General features: G+C 40.9%; 2 protein-coding genes across 9 annotated transcripts in view; both read right to left on the reverse strand.

The window, feature by feature from the left end:
• The window catches only part of cnc (cap-n-collar), a 41,132-nt gene that overhangs the window by 15,695 nt on the left and 2,945 nt on the right, over positions 1-22,492 (reverse strand). For 3 of the 8 annotated variants that reach the window (NM_001260332.2, NM_001260333.2, NM_001260329.2), the window contains exons 2-4: positions 21,523-21,846; positions 8,334-8,609; positions 8,068-8,146 (exon numbers count right to left, since the gene is read on the reverse strand). In NM_001260332.2, the coding sequence (NP_001247261.1) occupies positions 8,068-8,146; positions 8,334-8,609; positions 21,523-21,801 (634 nt within the window). In that variant the 5' untranslated portion in view covers positions 21,802-21,846. Of the gene's footprint in view, positions 1-8,067; positions 8,147-8,333; positions 8,610-13,151; positions 13,284-16,604; positions 17,976-19,142; positions 19,623-20,487; positions 20,688-21,522; positions 21,847-22,492 lie in introns of those variants that run through there. The other 5 variants (NM_170053.3, NM_001275935.1, NM_001260331.1 and 2 more) reach the window with 4 other exon arrangements.
• Positions 370-2,760, reverse strand: fzo (fuzzy onions). Its single transcript, NM_170060.2, has one exon. The coding sequence runs from the start codon at positions 2,685-2,687 to the stop codon at positions 531-533; it is 2,157 nt and encodes a 718-aa protein (NP_732840.1). The 5' UTR covers positions 2,688-2,760; the 3' UTR covers positions 370-530.

Genomic DNA, 22,492 nt, shown 5'->3' on the forward strand with positions numbered 1-22,492 from the left:
GTTCATGCGCACTCGCACTGCTCGCGCGTGTGTGTTTGTGTGCGTGTGTGTGTGTGTGAGCAAGAGGCGGAGCTAAGAGTTCAGCTTGGCCTGTTTGTATCTGTTGTACTTTTGCTTTTGGCCGCTTCAATATGGACGCTTTGTTTAAGCCCGATGTCTTCTACAATAAAACAAAAAAAAAGCCAAAACTGGTTCTCTTGTTCTTATTCCCAGCATGTGCATGTTCCACAGCCAGAAACTGTGTGTGTGTGTGTGTGTGAGCCATTAGGAGGAAGGAAAAACAATCTAATCAAGCAATTTAAACAGTCAACAGCAATAAAAACTGCTTAAATTTGCATGGCTTAGATTCTCGTGGTACGAAGTAACTTTAAAGTAGTGAAGACCAATCGTTTAATATTTTAAAATATTCAACCAAATACATACAAAATTTCTAAGTAACATAACGGAATTACAATACTTAATTAGGTAACCAAAAATAAATTAAAACTATTAAGAACATTTAGAATTTGTTGTAACCCCCCTCATAATTGTCAGCTCTTGGTCAAGTAGGTCTCTTGAAAGTCTCCCAACCGACTGGCCAGCAGCTGTCCCTTGTCCCGAAACTTCTTCAGGCTGAGCTGCAACACCTCCATCGATTGTATTTGTTTGGTCAGCTCCGCGGTCCTTACGTTCAGGTCATTCAGTGTCTCATTGGACTGGGCTTCCCAGCAATTTCGGACCGTTGCCAGGTGCTGTCGCAACTGGAGCTCAAAACCGCTAACAGTTTGCTGCACATCCGACCGCAGACGTTGTTGCAAGAGCCTGGCGTACTGGCTCTTGAAACTTCGCTCTTGGGCGGCAGTTGTCCAAGCGGCGTACTCGTAGATGTAAAAGGATCCGACGAGCCCACCAAGGATCAATACAATTGGCCAGTTGAACGAACGGATGGCCATGGCGCTCAGTAAAACGGTGCCCAAGCTACCTTTAGACTTCACCAAAGATTCCAGCATCTGCCAATGGTTTCCGTTAACTAAAGGTGGCAGGGGCGAACATTTCTTGTGACCATTTTGTAACTTTTGAATTCGAAATGGACTTGCGTGCAACGGTAGGTTGCCTTCAAGACGATGCCACAGGGCAGTAAAACCCAAAGAAAATCGAAACCTAAGATCTGGCTGAAAGTCACTCATATAGGATTGGCAATCCAGGCCGTAGATTAGTTGCCAATCGCAAGAGTTCTCGGCGATCGGAAGCCCAATTTCTTTCTCTATATCTAATATTTTTCTTTGTAGGGGTATGGAGAGACATTGAAGGACACGATCTTCAAGAAGTTTATCCAAATGGGCACATAACGAGCGTTGGTACTGGCCTATTTGTGCTGGGAATTCCGGGTGAAATGGTTGCGAGAATGATAGCACAGACGAGGGTATTAACGTTTTTATCTGGTCGTTCAAAACGCACCGACCTACTCTTTGTGTCATTTCAGTCAGTTCTTCGAAACAATATTGAAGCGCTTCTCTATCCTCTTGCATTAGTATTAACCAGTCCTCTATTTCGGCATTCAAGTTAGCTCTTCTCTCCTTATTCTCATCGATAAGACGACTTACTTTCTCTATGAAAGGGCATATCAGAGTTGATTTTAACTGGTTTAAAATCTTCTGCGCACTTAGCAAGTGTGGACCAAATTTGGTTTTTAACGCTGACACCGCGAGGCAATTCGAAAAATCATTTTCGAAACGCAGAAACTCCTGATATCGCTGTTGGGTTTGTCCCGAGGGATTCGTAATCTGACCATTCCTTATATGCAATGCCTCCAGTGCTGAAACATGATAGATCCTTTCCCACGCTTCCTGTGCAGTTGAATAAACACCTAATTCATCCACGAGCAGGTTAACGCAACGTTCCATATGCTGATCCTTTACCTTCTGCTCCATTTCCGGCTCCAGACTGCTGGCCTTATCCCATCGATTGTTGAGTATAAAGAGATTTGGACGCGAGAGTTTGGATGCCACGTCCTTGAAGAACTGCCTTTCCACGCGCGAAACAGTGGACTCGGCGTTGAGAACTAGAATGAAAACATCCGCATCCATGCAGTAGCTATCTAGGCAATCGTCCAGTTGCGCTGTTACATCCACTCCAGGTGTATCCATCAAAACCACATCGTAATCCAATATCGAGCAACGGTTCTTGGCCATATTGACCTGCAGCAGAGTTGAGGGTTTTAGGGCCCCAGGAGAATGTGCACTGGCCAGTTGGCTTAGGGCACTCAGTTCCATATGCTCATCCTCCTGCTCGACCTTTACGTGCTCGGTTTCATTCGAGCCATTAGCTTGCACTTGACAAAAACAGCTGGTGGTATGGCCCATGGCGCTGGGCAGGATTTTTTCATGCAGAAGTGCATTGATCACGGCACTTTTTCCATTTGAGGTGCGTCCAAAAAATGCCACCTTCATTCGATCACGTGAAAGAACCTTTGCAATGGCCTCCACCCTGCTGGAGAAGGCGCACAGGTGCTCCAGCATTTGTCGATCTTTTAACAGGACAGTCTCCTCCAAAATGGTTAGGAAATTGGACAGGTAATTACTCAAATCGTGATATATATCCTGCAGTTCTGTCTTTGCGTCCACAAACTCACTTAATCGCGAAGACGACGATGAGGATATAAACGAGGACACCGACGACGTACTTTCTCCGGAGTCAGATTCCGCCATTATGATTAGATATTACAAAAATGTTAACAAATTTATTTATGAAATATAGGCAACTGTAGATGTTGTTTTGCTCGCTTTTTGAGGGGTTGTGACACATTAAACAATAAGTTGCTTTGAAAAAAAGAAGCTGCTGTAAATGTTTCACAATGATATCTAGATTTGTGTTTACCAAATGTCATTTAATAACTACATAACAAAGATAATAACTTAGTTCAATGGGCATGCAAATTGTGTTAAATCAGTACATTCGATTCCTGAATAATTTCGCACAATTTAGCTGCAATTTTGAACTGACCTCAATACCTTTCAACTAAATGCACAGCCTTTAAAGCCTAACGATTTCCAGCTCGCAGCCCAATAAAAATACACACTTATCTACCCAAAAAAAAAAAAATTAACACAATTACCGCAATCATGGAATCACCCAAAAGAGAGTCGGAAAAAGAGCAGGCAATATGCACATTAATGGGCCACTGAACTAATAGACCGGGCCAAGACCATAGGGCCCAAAAACGCTTTTGGTGAACTTCAAAAACTACCAAAAATACGGCAAATAGAAAAAAGTCAAATTGGTTGGTTGGTCGATGCTCGATTCGGGCTGAAAAATTAGCAGCATCATCAACAAGTTGAGGAGGGGGCATTTCGATTGGATGCTTGTATAATTTTTTTTTCATCGCTGCTAGAAAACAGTAGGAAAAAAAGAGCACAGAAATATTGAACAAGCAAAACTCGCCGGGTTAATCATTTTTTTTTCTTCTCTTCAATGTTTTTTTGAGCGTTTTCTTGAGTGCTTTATTACAACTTAATTAGTTTAAATTGTTGCCGGCACAATAATAAAGAAGCCGATGCTGATTGAGAAAATAATGATGGGAGATTTGAGGGGTTTAGTGGGAAGCAGGGCTGTATCCGGTGAAAGACAATCAAAAGTCGTTTCCGAAACATTTTTTGGTAACAAAGCATATTTAAATTTTAAATTTAAATTGCTTTCCCTAGATGGAAGCCTTGCTACAAGTAAACGGGCCTAATCATTTCTTCATTTGACTCGCTTTAAAAACCATTTTCCAACACTTCAATCAACAGCACAAGTACAGTTTACACGAATGCATCGCGCATTTGCGCCAACTTACTGGTATTGAATTCAAATTCACCAATGACTTTTCACTATCCTCGAAAGAAGAGCAAAAGAGCTGTTACAGAAAACCAGTGAGCAACAATTATGACAGGACAGATCCGCGTCATCGGATAGTGTCAACAATGAAATTGCTAAAAGAAGCCAAGTCAGATTTTAGAGAGCAGAAGGGGGGCACACACTATTGTTAACAGACATGTGTATAGATGGCGGTGGGCAATATTATCTGAACTTTACGCCACTTTTGGTTGTTAATGAGTTGCCACAAAATCCGAAGAAGCTGAATGAACCTTATGAATGAGTACGCTGGCAGCTCATTTGAATAGCCTCATTTGAATACCACAACATTGGAAATTAAATTGGAGTAGGGAAACCAGCGTTGACAACGAGTAACTTTCATAATCCTTAAAGCCACATACATAAGTACTCAATGGGTCAAGTATAGTTTTAGCCACAACGACGGCTAATTAAATGTCGAACTTATTGCTGTTGTCATTATGCAATTCTCAGTTAGTTTTGGCAATACTGAGACATAGAAAGGTGCCGGCTGAGGTTGCGCAAGACGAAAAGCACTTGAAAGTGATACGATTATGCAGCAAAAAATCGTTGACCAGGCCAGACTAGACCAGACCAAAAATAAAGCCGGTCAGGACTGCAGACCCTCGCACCTATAACGATGCCCCTCTTTTCCCTGTCTGTTTGTTATTTTGTCAGCATGTAAATTTTCATTTTTTTTTTTTTTTTTTTTTCTTCTCATTTTGTAAATTTGTAGCGTAATGCTGACCACGTAGAATTTGAACAATTTCTACAGTCCGCACCGTCTCCGCTGGCCACTCTTCACCAGCACACCCTCGCTTTTCCAGACAACAGCAGGGCGCAGAGTGGTGGAGGCGGGTCAAGGAAGGCCACCAGACAGTTGAAAAAGATGTGGAATAGAGATCTTCAATAGGGTGCACCGCTGCACCAGATGTGACCAGATGTGATGGGCAGGAAATTAAATAATAACTCTAGTTTCTATGGCTTATGTAGCAGAACAGGCAAAGGACTGAGCTAACTTCAATTAATTAATCCATATTCTTAAATCAGATAGAAAAACACTTTAGATTGGAAATTTTTAAGCCCTAGTTCCTTAACGGTTTCTTTCCAGAGTCTATAAAACTATCAACGCAAGAATTCATCGAACGTGTTTCTAGAGCCTTTCGAAAACCTAAAAGAATTCAGTTTCATGTTCCCACCAAAAATCCCCTCTCCACAAAACCAGTGGTCAATAAACTTGCGTAGCTTGGCAGCAACAAGAGCGGCCTAACTGATTGCATAATGGAATTTAAGCCACCGAGAAAAGAAACCAAAACCGAAATATCTATAACATAATTGAGAATAAGAGCATTTCTCGGCGATACCACGCAGAACTTCTGGCCAAGTCATGATCCAAAAGTTGTCAACGATCTGAGAAGCTAAATACAAAAAAAAAAAGTTGGAAAAAGAACAAACCCAAACGAATTGAAAAGGCAGCAAATGTAATCAGATTTGTGATTCATTGGTAGATGTATATATAACATACAGATAGATATAGAAAATCAAAACTGTTGAAAACAAACGAAGCTGATTGGAGGACAGGCGACAAAGAGCGAGACGAAAGAATAACCGAGCGCTACTTGCAACTTAATTGCCATGATTTCAGATCCTAGAAGGGCAATGAGTAACATATGCGCACCCATGACAAGGCAACCATGACAGGACAATGGCCGGAAAATGTCACCGAATGGTTACGACTTCATTTCGAAGGCTCAAAATTAACGATGATAAAAACTCGTGAAAAGCGAGGAACAACGGGTCTAAACTCACCTGAACGTGTGCAGAAGATGGAATTTATGAATTTTTCTTAAAAACTCACATCAATAGTGTATGGGCAATGAAATACCATTTACTGAAACAGCAACCGAAAAATGACTTTCCATTTTAGTCATTTTATTTCGTAGGGCGCGAACAATGGATGATAATGCCGCCAAAGGCTGCGGACTTTAGAAAATCGTTGGGTTCGATCCGTGGGGAATTTGGATACGCACAAATCTGAGATCGAGGCCCAAACCCAAAACTCAAACAAAGCCGAATGTGCGTGTGAATGCGATATGAATCTATCTATGCGACTTGGGTGCGCATCAATGGGTTTTTAATAAATGGCCAAACGAAGCAATCAATATGAGCAGCATAAATGCTCGTGAATAGGAACATATATCCAATATGGTGGCTGCTGTGCTGCTGCTGCTGCCCCTTGCCACACACACACACCACTACTTCTTCTTTCTATCCCTTATTCCACATGGCACACAAAATGGTGGCCAGCGATATGCGACTTTTCGTTCTCGAGGGGAAGGACGGATGAAATCCCATACAGAAGCTACTTTTTCCCGACCCCTGCGACTTCGATTCCCCAGCTCAATGAGCCAGTTCAACAGGGGATGAGACCCGAAGGGCAAACACAGCGGCCCAGTCGCAAGGGGGTAACAATCTAAACCCTTAAATTAGAAAATTTCAATCAATTTAATCAATTTCAAGTTAACATACAATTTGGTATTCTATTGAGGGTTCGAGAACAATCATACAGTTCCATAGCCAATTGTTTTGAATACACCAATCCACTATCAAAGTTTCTAATAGCACACTTCGGAAGTACAACTATTTTAAATATTCACAGGGTTTTTCTCGTTAACTGGCAGGCAATTATATTGCAAAACTTTTCTTTTCAACAACTCCGCTTCGAATAATAAAATGGGTATCGATACCAAGTACAATTTCTGATTAGTCACTTTAGTATGGCCGTCTCAAATATTAGACTAAAAATGGTATGCTCCTAAATATCGATATTTTTTTCGGTTCTAAAAATGTCGTTATTTTTTTTAATTGATAACATACCCAAATCCCTCTACCGACTACTTCACTGTTTTCGCTTAGCAAAAAAAAAAGATCTTTTGATAGGCCAAAGTTGAGACCTTGCAGCTTGTACCATTCCGCGTTTGCTGCCCCACCGGAACTTAAGTTCCATACCATATGGTGTACATAGCAGCACTTCTTTCTCTATACATATATTATTTCTATATATATATATATATATATATATATTTATGTGAGTTCGTGTGTATGTTTAGCTCTTGCTATTTTGGCGAATCATGTTTCGTTCATTTTTCAAAAGAAAAATGTTGCATGCGAGGCGACGCGACGCGCGGTGGCTGCTACTTTTACTGCCACTGCCACCGCCTTGGATTTGGATTCGGTATCGTATCTGCCCTGCCATGCCCTGCCTCCTCTTTCGAGCCCAAAGGCTCAGTAGTCGTGGTCTCAAAGGCGGCACGACCCAGTCTCAGAGGCCCAGACGAGCTTGCCCCCCCCCCTCAATGCCATGACTTCCCCACCTCCTCCCCCGCGGTTAATAATAAAAGTTCGTGTGCGTGTCAAAGTTTGTTTGAAAGGCTGCCGCTTGCTGATGCCTGGGTAATGGGAAACGAGAAGCGGGGCGCGGTTTGTGGCAGATTAGCAGCAGCCATCGTTTCTGGCCTTTGTGGCGGTGGCACTGCTAGTGGGTGGCTCTGGTGGGGCGGCTGTTTTGCTGCCACACAACTCAAGCGGAAAAAAAAAGCTCATTTTTCTTTTAATTTTCGTGCCTGTCAACTCAAAATGCCTACATTCATTTATAAACGTCTCGAAAATACACGCACACCAATGCCAACAATATGTTTTAGTATGCCACCGCCCATCCACAGGACCCAAAAACTCCCAACCCCAACAAATCCAGGATAATCAATTTTCGTTTATATTAGAGCAGCCGCCATCTTTTTGGCAGGCCATTTTCTTTTGACTTATTTCGTTATTTCCTTTTGTTATCAGCAAATAACTTTGATAGGTTTTAGTATTATTACAAAATATAACAAAATTAAATTATGTTAAATTACGGCTAATTAGCAATTCCTTTCAATCAATTACAATCAGATGGATAAGTTAAATAAACAGGCCACCAGACATTTAAAGTACGCCAACTTAATCGACCAATTTAATTTTATCTAGCAACGAAACGTGCCATTTAATACATATCTATAACAACTTCTTGTCCCCCAAAAAGATCTCCTGCTTCTGTAGAGCTTATCTCTCGTTATTTTTGAAAGTGAAATTATATTATCCTAGATAAGATACGGACGGACCAAATGTAACCAGAACACAAGATCGTAGATGTACTAGTTTATTGAAGCGGCTACTCACCAGTTTCGTTATCGATGGTAAAGGGTATTCCGTTCCATTCATTGGTAATGTCCTCCAGTTGATTCTCATTGTTCTTGTCCTGTTGGGAGGAAGAAAAACACCATTAGTTTGAAATGAAACTGGATATGGGTATAGGGTATAGAGCTAGACCAACAACATTTGATGGCTGTTAGATAACCATCACCGATTCGACTTTAGCTTTATCTCTTTGTAAATATTGTGAAATTCCGTATGTAAATCGTGGTCGAAACTTTGCTTTACTTTACCTTATCTTGTTGAAGCTCCTCCAGAGCTTTCAACTTCTCAATATCGTCGACAGAGGCGGCACTGGCCTCGTTCTCGGCATTCACATCGGTGTCCTTGAAGCCGCTGGATTCCGAAATCGATGGATCCGAGGACTTGGTCTCATCCTCCGGCTTCGACTTGACATTGGTAGCCGCACTATTGCCGCTGGCATAGGAGGCATTGATGATCGCCTCCTGGTCCAAACTGAAGCCCAAATCCACATCCTGCTTGTAGAGCACCTCAGCGATCTCACTCTCCTGCAAGGGAAAGACATTCCAGTCAATAAGGTAGCACATTGATATCTCCATAGATAATATAATATATAATTTTATCAATTGCTAGCACAAATGCCTGACCATTATGTTCCTATGGATGAACACTTTCATATTCACAACTCCTTTGCAAGGATTACAATTCGATTCATCAATAGATCTGCACTATACTGGATTATATCAGTTGCACTTTCAGTCTTGTTGTATCTGTTGTTTTGTTTATATCATTCACGATCTCGATCACGACGTCATCCGCATTTGCTAGTTTCCAAAGAGAGACTGAAGGCTCCAAGAGCCGGACGAGTCATAGTCCATAATGGGCACCTCGCCCGCTCTTCTTTGCTCTTCCTCACTTCGTGCCGCTTTTCTTAATATGATAATGTCGATTTACATTTCGCGCCAGCTGATAAAAACGTTTCTGAATAGATAAAACTACGTAAGAGCTTTATGGATAGCCAAGAATGTTGGATACTCTATGAATTTAATATATCACACGGACTTAAATATAGGCTTTCATTTTTAAATTATATTAATAAATGTTTAAAGTTCGTTTGATTAAAGTGCTTATATAGTAGTAATTAGTCTATTGTAAAGTCATCGTGCTGTTAGCAACTTTGGATCTGAAAGTTGAAGGACTGTCGTAGAAGGGTAGCTAGTTTTCTAAGAGTTATAATCCAATTCTTACCGAGCTCTCTTAAGATACCACCCTTGGCCAATTGGTAAGACATAATGCCACTTAAAAGATTATACCTGACTGACTGATAGTGCTGTAAATTTGGCTACTAAACATAAGCCGAGGTGTACGTACGTACTATTATTGGCTGGCCAGTAATAAGTGCCCCCCTACATATAGATTCTCTTATTTCACAATTCTTATCGCCTCCGTGCCATAACTCATAGAACATCAAGCGCTCCCTTAACCCGCGGAAACCTCTCGAAGAGTGCTCGCTCTGTGTGAACAGCGTTGATCGATAGTGGCGAATCTTATCAATGAAACGCCACAGAGAGCCAAGTCCGTGGGCACAACGCTGGGTTATATAGTATATATTAGGCCGATTGCAGGGGGGGCGTATGCGGAACTTGGAAGGGGGGCCGGAGCACTCTCTTACGGCGTGCTTTGTGGCCCGAGACTTGTTTACGCCGTAGCTAACGAACGCCAGACCGGATCTCTTATCAACCGCCGCCAGCTTCGCCACACTGTAAACAATATTCTGTGGCTATAAATTTACCACCTAAGAGCGGATCATACACTTGGCGAAAACTTTTCAAAAGAGAATCGGAAACGAAATATTTGCAGATCGCTTGTCGGTTTGCCAATAAAGATGTTTGGTCGAATTCTGCCAATTCATGCGGTGGAATTCGAGCTCAAATTATAGCGTTAATGATGCATTATTAACGCTGCTGGCCGAAACCACTTTAATCCTTTTCTTTTTTGTTCTGGCCAAGTCAAGTCGGGCGGACTTGGCCAGGGAACGGGGGCGTTGTCGCCCACACTTAAGCCCGGGCAAAACCGTTTTTCGTTTCAAACAAAACAGGTAAAAGTCAAAGTGTTCTATGGTGAGGCATAATATCCATTGGACTGGAGGGATAATCACAGGATAATGGTCGACATTAGCAGTACAATTGCAATTCGAGCATACAACTTTCTGATGTTTTAATTGAAATCTTTTGGCCTCTACTTTTTTATTTTTGAGGTTTTTGTTTTCGTGTGACATTTTCCCGTAGCGTACATTTTTTTCTTTTTCCCATTTCATGCTCGTCGGCCCTTCGTGAGGCTTTCTTGGACTTTTCCACAGTGGCAACAAAAAGTAATCAATCATTGTGGCCACGCCTATCTCCTGGATTAGTCAGCAGAATATGGCGGCGGCATCATTGGTCTCCGCTCTGCTGCCATCTCCCTTGCTCTCCTTAACCCCTGAGAACCGTCGGAAAAATTAAGGGCCACTATGTTGAGCCCAATCAATTGCTGCCGCGCCAACGCCGACAGCGACGACGACTGAGCAGCTGGCGGAGCGGCAGCAGAGCCAATTCCCCAGGGACCAAGTGCGTGTGTGTAAATACAGTAAAGCAACTACAAATCAAATCATCCGATTCAGAAAATATCAAATATACAAAGCCTACCGAATAGAAAGAAAGGTAAAATAAAGTTAAAGGCAACCATGCACGATTTAAAAGTGTATATTTTCAATTGAAATAGGTTAATTTTAAAATGATTTAAAGTTTCAAAGTTTTACATATATTAACAATTTCTCTAGTTCAGCCTCTAGACGTTTCACTGTAGTTGAAAGTGTGCTGCTGTACGTTGCGCATGTTCGGTAGAAATGAGCAATTAAATTGAGCGGAGCAAAGAAGAAGGTCTCGGGATCCCAACAAAAATCCAAAAAGCCGAATCCTCCCCTGCTGGCATTTCATTATTACATTTTTTTTTTCTTCATTTCGGAGGGTTGTTTAAAACACACACATACAATATATATATATATATATACATAGCTATTTATAGCTGTTGATTGGAAACTTCGTTTTTAATTAAACTTTAAAGCAAAGTTGAATAGTGTTTTCAACTTTAAAACAAAGCTGATTTGAGTTTCCTTTTCTTTACCAGGGCAAAAGGTAAACAAAAAAAGAAATTCCATATATCCGACTTCTTACAGTGTAGCCAGTTACAGTTCTTATCGGTTAGGGTCGAAAATACGACCTTATCTTGTACTTATAGAATTTCGCGCAAATACGTGACATTTTAACAGTTCGAGAAGCACAAGCGAATATAAAGATATATAACTTGGAAATTCCCGAAATGAGATAATAAGGAAAATGAGCGTTTCAAACCAAACTAGATGAGGACTTGGTAGCATCATCGCAGGGTTCAATAAACCACAACACCTACTAAACGCGAAACAATTTCATAGATTTTGAAACTACTCCAATGCCTCCAATCCACATATATCAACCGACTTATTTATGGGCCAATTCTTATCACTTGTGCCGGGAAAAGTCTCTCCACGACCTTGTAGTGTTCGGCGAACCTTTAAGTTCCACCAGCGACACGTGGGCCGCTCTCGAGACAGCCATTTAAATGAGCAACCAAAGCGGGCGACTGACGAATTCAAGCATTGATAAGTGGACAGATAAGAGGCGGGAATTCTAAGCACATATACCAGAGCTATTTAGTTCTCTATAAAACGGAGTAATGCTTTAATTCGAGGCAGCAACCAGCGCGATCAGTGACAATCAATCAAGTTGCTGTTGTGCCCCCCCATGTAGCATCAAAATATTGACACTTGTAACCGCTTGTGGCGGCAATTAGTCCGCTTAACTGAGCCGATTTTTAACATTAACTTGACCACAGAACGCCGACGCAGAATGGACAAAATGCTATAGCAAGATAAATGAGTTTCTGATCCTGCAGGGGCGGCAAATGATGAAAGTCGAGTGAAAGCAAAAGAAAGTAAGCGAGCGCAAAGAACAGGGACGGTGGTGGTCCACAAAAAGGAAGCCAGCACGAAGGGAAAGGAAAGGCTCGGGTTAGCAAGAGTCATTAATAAAGCCTCGGCGAAAAGATTTTTCTGATGACACCTGAACTGACAGCACAGCACGAACGGAGCGATCACTTCAGCATCGCATCTGTGGGATACAATCCCGAGATACAAGATGCAAGATACAAGAGAAGTAAGTAGATTTGAGATCCCAATGCGGCCAGCAAGTGTGGCGCATATTAATCATGAGCTCGTCAAGCCCTCAGTAGACTTGGCCGGATTGTGGATTGTATACTACCAACAATGCCGACCGGTGTATCCATGTATCCTACACATGCATGTGTTGCACTTGTATCTGACGGATTGCTTAAGCCCCGTTTCGAGTGTCCTGTTTTGCGGTTTGCGTTTTCAACAACCCCACAATGGCGAGCTATTAGGCCTTAATAACAGTTCATTTGTGTCATCCAAACCGTTTTCCCTGCAATTATCAATTTCAATTGAAACTCAGCTCGATTTGGCCGCTCTGTTCACATTATAATCAATTTGACATCTGAACTTTTTGCTCGCTGAATTCACACTCGAATAAACCGCATAACATAAACTTCTTTGATAGTTTCCTTCATTGGTTTCTAGGTTGTTCTTTTTGAAAAAGTGTATGGCACGGCACTTGTCAGAAGTTCGCGAACCATAATTAACTGTATTTAATTATGGCAGTTAAACAACAAAATTGGTGGGAAATAAAATTTTAGGCAAAAATAGGAGAAACAAAATGTATATGTAGAAACTCTTGTATCCAAGTGAATGCTTCTTCATTGCTTCTTTGGCTCAGGGTAATTAAGTGGGAAAATGCAACGTAATTACAGGCAAATTATTTTTCAATTTGCAGCCTTTACATATATGTGCTTTTTTCTTTATTTTTTTTTTTTTTTTTTTTTTTTTTGTATTATTATTTCTTTTTTTGCCAACACTTTGCACTGCGGCCGGCCATGTGAATAGAAAGTTTATTCACAGTAAACACAGATTAATGGCTAGATATAGGAAGTTGGAAACGGACCGCAAGGTAAATGTGCATATATTTGTACTCCTCGTTGAGACACATTTTGGTAGACGATTGAAAATTGATTTCCGCTCGATACGATTTTGCTGGTAGGGCGATACACACGATTCGGGTTAACGTATTCACTGTAAATCGGCATAACGCAGACTGAAACTTTCGTTTGGCTGCGCTCGAGAATGTCTGCTGATTAGCAGTTTGAAGGGGATCATAAAAATATATATTTTTTCTTTTGATTAATTTCAATTGATAAAGTTTGTTTTGCACGAATTTCGAACAGTTCGGACCAGCAATCAGAGACTGATAAGCCCTAAGCAACCGACACCAAGTGGTGTAGACAACAAGTACAACCTTAAAAGTGGTTTACCTATTCGACCTTATCAGTAATTTAAGTATTAATTTCTCAGCCTAACTGCTACATTATCAATTTTCAAATTTCGATTGAAAATTCTCGATTGCAGCATTAGTTGATATTGGTGTGCAAAGCACTTGGTTGGTAACTCAACTAATCTTTGGTTGATGTCTCCGCTGAGTAGCTTTCGAGTCAGTGGTGAATTTTCTCAGCGGTGAATTTTGCTGACTAATAGTTGTGGTGAAGAGAGAGAACAAGCTGAATGTAAAAGGAAATGCAAAAAGTGTGGTGTGTAAAAAATGCCGGCAAATCAGCTGTTTGCTTTCCTCTTTGCTTTTGTTTTCAAGTTTTCCTTGCCACCCCTTTTACAATCAACACAACGACACTGAGATTAGAAGTGCATTACCGAATGACTTAATAATGGAAAATTGTTAATAGACAGCGAAAGGGACAGCAAGAGTCGGAGGCACGACACCTGAGATGCCATGACTCAGTCGAAAGAGTTATTTCATTTCGATAATTATGCTCTAAAACATTCTATACACAAATTGTAGATTATATGTGTATTATTACGCATTGCATAGATCGAGACAGTACTATATAGTTTATAGGATCGCGAATGGATATACTGCATCATAACTCCATGACACCCACTGGCAGGGCAACAGAACCGAAGTTCAACGAATCTTTGTGCTCGCTTTCGACGAGTTTTATTTCATTCCTCCGAATCTCAATCAAAATGCGAGACCGAGACCCCAAAAAATAACACCCAACCCAAAACAACAACAAAAAAATCGCTGACCGAGTGTATACATACATATGTACATATACTATAAACGAATGAGTTAAAGCGAAACGTAAAAAGCTACCAAGCTCGGTAGATTTGCAATTAGTGGAAAGACAGCGAGGTAGACGACATTCAACAAAGTGGAGTTTTGTGTTTTGAGCTTCATTTTTTTGCTGCGCCAGTCTGCGTGTTGAGGTCACACATATGTACGCAATGTGGCGACCTCTCTCACCCGAGAGAACATAAAGACCAGGTAGAAATCTACCTGATCTCTCCGGAGAGAGAATGTGACACATTAACTGATACACCTGTCCAAGATGGAGGGTTCTTTGTTGGGGGTAAACACCAAGCTAGTTACCATATTCGTTAATGGAATAATGGCGAACAGCTGGAACTATAGTTGCAATTACCAAACGAGAAATGATGCAATTGATATACCTTAAAACCAAGAGATACTCAGTATTTGCGCAGTTTTCATTGTTGTTAGAAACTTTCCAAGGCACTTTAATCAAATTGAGAAGAGAAACTTTCCTGAAATGAGCTAAAAGTATCTTTCCACACCTGATCAATAAAATATCGCATAATAAATTATAATAAAATGACGGAAGTTCCTGTGCCAGCCACTCAATCGTTTTAATCGCAGCTAAAGAACAAAGGAAAAAAATGAAGCGCTCAACGATGATTATGCAATGCGAATGCAGCTAATTAGATCATACGAAATGCACATACTTATGTCTTCTATATGCTGCATCTCAAGAACATACATTCAGTCGGAGTGAAAAAATAAAACCGTCATCGGTCGAAATGGAAAACATTCGTGACATGTTGGAAAAAAATAAAATAAGAAAAAAATCAAACAAATTAATTGCAGGCAACTCGAGTGAGCAACAAACAACAACAAAGAGCTGCCTGAATATATCGAAAATAACAGCGAGTTAGTCATCACGCTCCTGTCTCGGCCATATCTCCCCCGATCTGTCGCTCTTGGCCAGGCCAAGTATAAATATTTATGCATATTTAAATTGCAATACGCAAAACGCACAACCAGCACACACCGGAGTGCAAAAAAAAAAAACAAAACAAATAATGAAATCGCCGCGCACTTGTCGCCGACATTCAATTCGATTTTTAAAAATAAATACAAATCGAGCGCAAACAATCTGATTCATATCTATATAAAGTCGCATGCACATAGATGGCGATTGGATTGCCATTAAAGCGATTTAACAAATGTTTTATCCCCTAAATGAAAAAAGTATCCCGAATTTAAAATCTGATTTATCAGATACTCGTTAATGCCCATTTAAAAATTTAATAAATTGCCCATTAACTTATTGATTTAAATATTCAATTTCGGGACAAAAATCCCTTTACACATTACTCGAATTTATCATCTTTGTTTTATTTTTTCGCAGTTAAAATGTTTTTTGCGCAGTCGAAGCGTTTAACGACCTAATTGCCGCTTGTTTTGTGTGTTTGCATATAATATGTAAACTTTGGGCACGAAAGATGGTGAAAGTTGTTGCGCACGGTTTAAAAAAAATGTTAGCCAAACAAAAGATAATTATTGTATTATGAAAAATACTTATTAAAGATTAACGCATGTTATCAGAACTTTAAAATGCTACGACTTGGGATTTCGGCAACATATCAGAAATAAATCAAACTAAACTAAACTAAAAATCAACTTTTGTTGATTTCTATTAATCTCCCAATTAGATGAATCAACCCTTTTAGAAACCCTCCACAGATAACAATTACAATCTTACAGATCGACAGCGTATGAGTGGATAACCGTGACACAATAGTCATGCTGATGTGTAAACAAAGTTGAAACCCTTATCTGTTGATAAGGTGAAAAAGTATCTCGCATGCAAGGTGACCAATCCAAACAGAAAGCCACATTTGAATATATCGATTGACGGCGGGGAAACTAACAAACTATAATTATAATGAAAGCTGAACGGTCAGAAATGGAGAGGCAGCCAAGGGGAGAACTATGGTTGTGGAATGGGTCAAGCGATGGGTTCGCAAATCTTCATTAGCAATGCAAAATGCTTTTTTCTTTTTTATAACAACACTGCTTGATAATGGGCACAAGCACACACCGAAGCACAGGTCTGCTGGTGGTGCCATTTGAGTGACTTCTAATCAGTCAAATCAAAGTCATTTACTACTACACTCGAAGAAAACGTCAGTCAATTGAATCTGTTAACAAGATGTAAAGCTTACATCTAGAGCACACCTTTGATTTGGACACTCTGCGTATAAAATAAACTTTGATTCATTTTTTTTTCAAGTGTATTGGCGTTACCTCCTCGTCATCTCCGATTTCCACCTCGTTGGCGAAGCAGTTACTGCCAAAGGGCTCATCGGTGGTCAGACCCTCCACCTCGCAGGCGTTGGCCACTCCACCGATCAGCTCGCCCTCGTAATCTTCATCCTCGTCCTCTCCGAACAGTCGACCCAAATAGAGACTCTCCTCGCCATCATCGCTCCTTCCAGCCGAGTTATTTGTGACACTACCCAGATTCCTGGGATGTGGAGTGCTATCATTGAGGGCGGCGGTGCTGAGGGGTGCTCCACTGCCGCCGGTGAAACCATGTAGAAGCGCCGCCAAGCTGAGATCCAGATGCGAACTGTTTGATGGCTGAGGCTGGCCATCCTTAAGAGGCAGATTTGCATAGGGACTGGTTTGCAGACTCAAATCATTGTAGTCATAGAGATCCGCTAGATTCTGTTCCCAAATGGAACGCTGATCCTGCAGCGCATGTGGCGTGAGGAAAGTGTCCAATTCTGATGTTGGATGCAGCGGCGAATGGTTGGCATTTCCAGGGTCCAGCGAGGCGGTATCAATGTGGATTTCACCCAGTGCAGAACCACTGGTTTGACCACCCGAGGTGGGTGCACCACCAGTACCAACCACCATTGTACCGCCAGTGGCGGCAGCACTAGTGCTCTGCACATCCTGCAGAGCTGCCGTCTGGACACTGCTATTCCCGGTGGTGTTGTGGAGATTCATTACAAAAGTGCTGCCGTTGAATCTTGGCGGAAGCTTGCAGCCCCCTATGCCATTGGCCATTCCCCCCAAGGAAGGATCGTCGAAGTTTAGGAGATCCTCAATGCGGGGACTCAGTCCTTTACGATTTCCATACGGGTTGTGATCCATATCCAGGCGGTGTACCGTCCGCAGCATCTCCAGCTCCCATCCATCGCCATGGGTGCCCAATTCCAGCTGCGAGTCCCAGCGATGGAGCAGGTAATCGGGATTATAATGCAGCAGACTCAAGGCCAAAGCCAGCTGCAGCATTTTCATAGCGTACGATTTTTTGTTTGAGATCATTTTGTTGCTTTCAGAGGTTTCGATACGTGAGCGAATGGGTGCGTGGGTGACTCTTGTAGTCCGTAGTCCACCTCCGCCCGCCGCCTCCTCCTCCTCCTCCTCCTCCTCCGCTGCTGTTGTTCTTGTTGTTCTCCGTCCCGGACAACAGCTCTACGGCTGCGTCGTCCGGGATCTATGCGTTCAATGACGTCGCCTTGCCCCGCCTTCCGGCCTCCTCCTCCTCCTCCTCCTTCGGCGTTCCGAAATCTGCGCAAAAAGCTGAAAATTCGCAGTTTCCACGGCCTATCTCCCCGATTTTCCAATGCTCTTTGCTTTTAATTGATGGCTGTCCTCGGTTTTGTTCTGTAAGCAAATCAAGATGTGACAACAAATAGAATGGAATTAGTAAGCATAACGATTTGCTAACTATATGTACATATGCAAGTATGTAGATATGTAGTGTAATATTCATACATTGCCGCATGGCCATATATGCAGTTTGAATGTTAAATGAAAATGCTTTTGTTTCGAGTGGTGCAGCCTTTGTTTTGTTTGCCAGTCGATTTTATAAATTGCTAAGCACGAGGAAGTGCACCAAAGAAAGTTCAACTTCCGGGTCGGTAACGTCTTTTATTAAAAACACATCTAATTTCCACATCGCGATTATATTAGGATTCATATTTATTTAGCAAAAACGAACACAATTATGTTTTTCTGTTCGCAATTATGTAGTTAAGGTACATAAGTAATACTTTCGAGAGATATTAAAATAAATGAAAGATTGTCGTAAGGAAACATCCCTTATCTCTATTATTTAAACTTGAAATTATAAATGTGCAGAAACACTAACAAGGTTTTGCTACAGAAACACAACACATAGTTTGTTTTCATACCAAACCAAAGTGGATAGCCTAGAAAGGCTGTTATGATGATGACCTAGCGCATTTCAGCATAGTTAATTTCATATTCAGAGACAATTAAGCAGGTCAAGAATCGAATTTTCCGAAATATGTGTGTATAATACATAAATACATATATGCATGTATCCTTCTTTGGTTGTTGTTTTGTCCGAATTCTGTTTGATATCCACAACGCATTTAATATGCCCATCCTGTCCAGCCACACACACACCCCCCCCCCCCTTAAACAAGGTTAACAGACAACCGCCCACCCGAAAAAGGGGGGCGTGAGGCGGAAGGAATGACCCAGACCCAGACGAAATGGCTTTGAACTTGAACTTGTTCAAGGTCTCTCGCGAGCATTTGAAATGTGCGCAATGCGAAGTGAAGCACCCGATTCAAGGACGGACGAAAAAATTGTGTGCAAAATTCTTTCAAGGTTCGATATAAACTTTCTTTGTTTAAAGCCATTTTAACAAAAATCCAAACTTTATTTGGCTCAATTCTCAATGAAAAGATGTGCGCGAGAGAGAGAAAGAGAGGGGTAGGGAAATGACGTGTGCATGTGCGTGCAAGAGAGGGTTCTTGTGTGGGTGTGCGTGTGATTGTGGCTGTATTGCAGTGCACTCACCTCAAATTTTTTTTGGATGATGAGACCCGACTACAACGGTAAAAAAGCTGCGGCGCAGTAAATGTTCTCCTTGTTGTTGTTGCCGTTGCTTGATCTTCTTTTCCTCTTCGCTGCTTCTTCTTCCCTGCAGCACACACAATGGTTTATTGTTTACCGTTCACTTTTCTTTTGCTCTGCAAGACCTTATTTGTTTATGTTTCACTTTCTACGATTTTTACTTTTAATTGCTGGAAAACACGCGTTTTATTTATTTAACAACTTTAAATATATATTTCGCTTGTCTGCGTCCTTGAACTTTCTCTTCTGCAGACAATTTGCATTCAAGTGCCATTAAATATTAATAACAATTGATATTTGATTATGTGCCACCTGGTGCTTCTTTCTCGCCGTCTGGTACGCACTTTTGTGTGAGAGTGTGTGTGGTGGTGGTGCCGTTTTACGTGGTGAAATCGTCACTTATTTGTTAACCCTATATTGGACCTACGTCAAATTAGAATTTGAAGTCATTTGTATGTTAAGATTTTCAAGACAGCTGTAAAATTATTTAACTACGTTAAGGTACAAAAAATTGTCAAGTCCATCAAGGGTTAAAACAATAATATTTTCGCTTCGTTTGTTGTTTTTACACTGCCTAATATTTGCATGTGTTTTGCCTCCACATTGCTTTGTATTTCTTTGTTTTCTTTTATCGCCCGATTCTCGTCTCTCTCTGACTCACACACCAAAAAAAAAGACACGCACACGTTGAAGCATACAACTGCTGTTTTTTCTTGCCAATTCCAATTCGGTCTGTGCCCACAATTAATGCAATTAATTAAATGCAAAACGATTTAATTTTTTGCTGAGAATCGCGGAGAGCAAAACAAATAGGAAAAATGAAATATGGAAGCTTCGAGAATGAGCAGAGAATAACCGGCAACGGCAGCATTTCAACATTCACTCTGCACTTTGCATCAACAAATTATTTATCAAATTGCTAGTTCCTTTTCGTTCCCTATTCTTTCTAACTCGATGTTTTTCTCGATTGCATTCTGTCAGCTGAGCGGTGGAGAGGGAGCGAGAGAGGGAGACTGAGCGCGAGAGCGAGAGGGGGCGATTGCTGAATAACTGTTGTTGCTAGCCTGTTGGTCGTTGTTGTTTTGATTGCCTTTAACCCACCACCCCCACCGACAGTACCACCACCACACAATGAGTTGCACTTATTTAGTGGGGCATGCAACATTTCGCAACTGTAGTTCTTAAACGCACAACCGAAACTTTTTCATTTGTTGTTCCGGCACACAAGCACACGCAGCCAGACACGCACACACACACACACACAATTTAAGCGGCGTGTACTTCGCACCTTTACGCGTCTTCTTTCACTGTTATTTGGCAAATTATTGTCGCGTCCGCTTTGCTACTCTCTTTCGCCAACCGCCGTACCTACGTGGTGAGCTTGAAAACGTGTTTTGTTTGTTACGCCGCGTTTGGCAATTTCTCCGCCGTCGAAATCAGTCGCGATTTTCGATTGCGGCCTCAAAACATTTGAGGCAAAAAACGTCTGTCCAGCGCGGTGCTTTTATCAAGTGTGCCCAGTTGAGGCTCTTTGCAGACGATTTTGTTGAGTTTTGTGCTTTTGCGGTTTTTTTCGGGGCCGCCAAGTGCGGTCTCACCATAATACATTGTGCTTTTAACAGAAATGTTAAATGTAGCTTAAACTAACAGTGACAGAAAGAGCTTTTTAAAGGAGAGCTAGAAATGTAGATTTCGGTTACAAATGTATCTTTATTACCTACCTTTTATTTCTAGATTTAGTTTTTAGAAAGAATATCTTAAGAATATAAAGAACATATTTATATTTTCCCTAAGAGTAACTTATGTAGACATGGTGGCTATTGCAATTTTATGTAGATATGGTGTAAGCTTATAAGCTTTTGACACGTGTCCATGCAAATTTTTCAGTTAATTTGCATTAGTCATTTTTTTAACTAGTTCTACATAACAAAGTTGAAATTTGTATTAAAATTAAAAATAAAGGGATATATATAGTTTTATATTTCCTTAATATTAATTTAAAATAATTTTTTTTCATGATATTGATATTGATATTCTACATGCATGCAAAAATACAAATATCTTAACAATAACTTCCGTTAGCTATTGATATCACAAATGGATACATTTGTATTAGACTTGCTCAATAAAACAGATAGCCACACTATTCAGAACGTGTAATTCAAAATATAGCTAGAAGACTATCAATCTATCTAAAAGACCTGCTCATAAAAATTAATTTAGATTGATGGGGGTAATTTATAGATATATTGCGTTCTGAACTGGGAACATTTGTGCTGGCATTTGGATAAAGTAATTAACACCGAAGCCTTTCAATACTTACCAGATTGGTAAAATGGAAGCCACCTTTCCAAATGTTGGTCTTGGCGTTACCTGGCGTCGTCGATTGGGTGATGGATGGCGTTGGCTTGGCCAGTACAGCGGGCGTGGAAGCCACCGTGGGCTTAATCAGCTTACTCAACTTCGAGGGTGGTCCAATGGGCACCCGGACGGTGACCTTCTTCTTCGGATTCAGCTGCAATTGGGTCTGGTGGTAGGTATATTCGATGTCCTTCGCCGGGGACAAGGATTGCAGCCGAGGCAGATCCTCTAAGTCGATCATTATTGCTTATCAGCTGGCACAAATGGTGATGAGTCAATATGTCAACTGGAATGAAAGCGAACACACAGATAAGGATGGGTCACTAGGTTGACTAGGCTTTTTTTTAGGATGGTGGTTTTGAACTTAATAATTCTGTTCCGACATTAAATATAAACAGTTTGTTTTCGGCGTATAAGAAAATGTGTTTTTACTCATTTTGATCAATGTGACAGATCAAAGATATAATAAATTCATATATATTTTAGTAGCCATACTCGTGTGATTTTATTTTTAATTTCTTCGAATTCCCTGCTAGTAACTTTATCGAACTTTCACTGTAAATGAGCTATAAAAACTGATAAGCGAACTTCGACGGGTGGAATTCAAAAATGAGATATAGCCAACCTAATGGTTTGTTTTATTTGCCATTTATTGAGAAAATTACACACATTCACACAAATTCAAATGTAGATAAGTACAGTGGATGCCCAACAACAATATCAACTCCCACGAGAATCCAGAAAGATAACCGCGTGGAAACGGCATTCATTATCTATCAATTGATTTGGGAACAAAGTATTAGGTATCAGTAACCATAGAGGGATTTCTCCATTGTACACAATACAGTGGGCCCTGCCTTGGAAGAATGCAAATTACATCAGCCAATGTTCCACAGGGGGAATTTTTCGATTAGATTGGGACAATAAATGAA

This window comes from Drosophila melanogaster, chromosome 3R (genome assembly GCF_000001215.4).
Source record: "Drosophila melanogaster chromosome 3R".
In the NCBI taxonomy this organism is placed as follows: Eukaryota; Metazoa; Arthropoda; class Insecta; order Diptera; family Drosophilidae; genus Drosophila; species Drosophila melanogaster.